The sequence below is a fragment of the Silene latifolia genome, chromosome 10, assembly GCF_048544455.1.
Source record: "Silene latifolia isolate original U9 population chromosome 10, ASM4854445v1, whole genome shotgun sequence".
NCBI classification, from domain to species: Eukaryota; Viridiplantae; Streptophyta; class Magnoliopsida; order Caryophyllales; family Caryophyllaceae; genus Silene; species Silene latifolia.
Genome location: NC_133535.1, coordinates 157620712 through 157623822, shown reverse-complemented (window position 1 = coordinate 157623822; position 3111 = coordinate 157620712). Strand labels below are relative to the sequence as shown.

Sequence of the window (3111 nt, the reverse complement as noted above, 5' to 3'; positions counted from 1 at the left end):
AACATGCATGAGTTATGACTTATGAGTTATGACATGCCTATTGTTTAGTCATTAATTAACAATATATTCCGTTTAAACATATATCCTTGTGTTAATTTAATCTTCCCTCGTCTTTCCTTCATCCAATTGAATTGATCCATTGCTTCACTCCTAAGAATTCTTCAACAAAAGCTTTTCCAATCAAACAACACAAAGAAAACCCACCAAAATCTCCTTATTTATTCTCAGAAACTGCCACCGACCTTCTCTTTTCCAGTTTCTCCAAACATTTCCGTCTCACAAAATAAAAACATTACTTAAAAAATATATTCTATTTAATTGTTATATCGAAAAAAATAGAAAATTTCCAAAGACTATATCAGAAAAGAGAAGATTCTTAGCGAAACTCGATTTTTATTTATTCCCAAACAGGAAAAACCAAACAAACATCTCTTTTTTGTCTTTTACAAACTAATTTTTTTGGGTTTTCAATACCCAAAAAAATCCATCATTTTCCCTTCAAATTTATTCAATTTTTACAGAATTCTAATTACAAAAACAATAATCTAAAAAACCCATTTCCCAAATTGATCAAAAATGAAAACTTTATTAATTTCTGCCCTAATTCTTTCAATTTTTTCTATTACATTTTCTTCACAAGATTCATTAAATCATCACCAATTTCCAAGACCATTAATTTTAGAGTATACAGATGGAGGAATTCAACAAGATGATGAACTTTATTTAAAGTGTACAAGTTGGAGATTTGGTGTTGAAGCAAATAATTTAAATCCATGGAAATCAATTCCAAAAGAATGTGGTGATTATGTTAAGAATTATGTTTTGGGAAAAGGGTATAAATTAGACCTTGAAAATGTTTTTAATGAAGCTTCAATTTTTGCTAAAAGTGTTCTTGTTGGTGATGATGGGAAAGATGTTTGGGTTTTTGATGTTGATGAAACTTTGATTTCTAATCTTCCTTATTATGTTGATCATGGTTATGGGTAAGTTACTATATTTCCGTGTCAGTCGTTTGTTTACCTTTTATATTCTATGTGATCTATATTTTAGTCAAACCTAAACAAATGTTGAACATGGCTAAGGGTAAGTCTAAGTCCTTTGTTTACCTTTTATATTCTTCGTGAACAATATTTTAATTAAACCTAAACAAATATTGACTTTATATGGCTAATTGGCTATGGGGGTAAGTTACAATGTTTTACTTGGTCTATCCCAGTCGTTTGTTTACCTTTTATATTGATTGTGACGATATTTTAATCAGAGCTAAATAAATGACTACGGAGTACATTACAAATTACAATTGTTTAGAAATTTATGTTGTTTGAATTGGCTTAGGAATTTTATGGCATGGTTGCTTGTAAAGTGTAATCAATAGAATTAGAGTTGTTTGAAGGAATGAACATTGTACATTTAGTTGCATTAGACTTTGTTTTAGATAAGATCATCTGAATTTGAAGATGGGTGACTTTGGTATCTCATACACGAGTTAGTCTTGTGTGAGACGGTTATAAGTTTATGTATGATTAAGTCAAAAGGCCTGTTATGAGTTGAAATATGAAGCGTAGTAAGTGGATTATACATCAGATGTGATCTACCACATTAGATAGTGATAAAGTTTTTGAGTTTAGTTTTAAAAATTATGAGTTTTATTAGAAAGTTTTTGATCGACATATTTCAAAAATAATACTAGTACCTCCGTCTCATTCATTTGTTTACCTTGAACGGAGGAAGTAGGAAAAATCTAATCTAATGGGTGTTATAGAATTAGATTAGTCAAATTTAGTGTTGTAATAGGTGAAAGATTGCTTCTTTCCGATTTATTGATGATGGTAATGTTGTTTACGAAGAAATTGCTTTAACACCAGGCAAATATGTTGCATGATAATTGCAAGACTGTTACTTTCTGTTTCATTGATCAGTAATGTACTTGTTGGTGACCAATTGTAGTTTGGAGGTGTTCGATAGCACGGTGTTTAACAAATGGGTTGAAAAGGGCATGGCTCCGGCTATTGAGACAAGCTTGAAACTCTATGAGGAGGTATTGAGTTTAGGATTCAAGGTTATTCTGCTGACAGGACGCAACGAGAAACAAAGAGATGTTACAGTTCAGAATTTGATGAATGTGGGTTTCAGCAATTGGGACAAGCTTATATTGAGGTATGTAATGATCGGAGAAATTTATTAGAGCTTCATTCTCATTTTTATGCATCGTGCATTGTGATAGTTTGAATTTGTTAACTCGGTAACTCCCCTCTCGACTCCAATTTTAAACCTTATAAGTTAACTGCCTTTTGTATTATGTTTCACTCCCTTTTTATTTTTCACTTTTTCTTTTATGTATTTTTTCGCTTTTTGAGGTTTGCGTTCACCCATGGACGGTTCTAAAGAATGATTCATGTCAGCCGACCCCAAATCATTTTGGGATTAAGGCTCTGATGTTGTTGTTGTTGGTAACTCCCCTCTCGCTATCGTACTGCATTCTGAAGGAGACTGCCAACGGCCCTAGTTGTCGGTAGAGGTTTTTTACCCCAAAACAATGCTTAAATGGAACTGTCTCTAGACTGTCAACTCACTGGTAACATTACTCCAACCGGTATCAATGTCCCAGTGGGTGTTGGCCAACCCGTGTCATGGAATTCACACGCAGAACGATCAGAATTTTCTAATTTCGATTGCATTGCAGGGAAGCGGGTGATAATGAAAAGACAGCAACAACATACAAGTCAGAGAAAAGGGACGAGATGGTGAAGGAAGGATATAGGATAGTCGGGAACTCAGGCGACCAATGGAGTGATTTGTTGGGTTCTTCAATGTCGTTCCGCTCTTTCAAGCTCCCCAATCCCATGTATTACATTCCCTAGCTAAAGCCCATTACATAAACCCTTCGGAATAATGACGGAAATTGTACATTGTGGAAGTAAATGTATATGTCCATTTATTTGTAGTATACCATTTATACATGATATTTACTGACACAATACCTGAGTCGAACTATCAGATCTCGATTCTCATAGACTGAATACGTGGCTAGCGATTTCTGAACATTGTGAAGGTCGCTTCTGATGTAAAATGGTTTATGCACGTACGGCCACACTAAAAACAATTTCATCG

General features: G+C 33.7%; 1 protein-coding gene across 1 annotated transcript; it reads left to right on the top strand.

Moving 5' to 3' along the window:
• Positions 1-3111, top strand: LOC141606555 (acid phosphatase 1). Its single transcript, XM_074425726.1, has 3 exons — positions 1-983; positions 1948-2157; positions 2684-3111. The coding sequence occupies exons 1-3, from the start codon at positions 577-579 to the stop codon at positions 2859-2861; spliced, it is 795 nt and encodes a 264-aa protein (XP_074281827.1). The 5' UTR covers positions 1-576; the 3' UTR covers positions 2862-3111.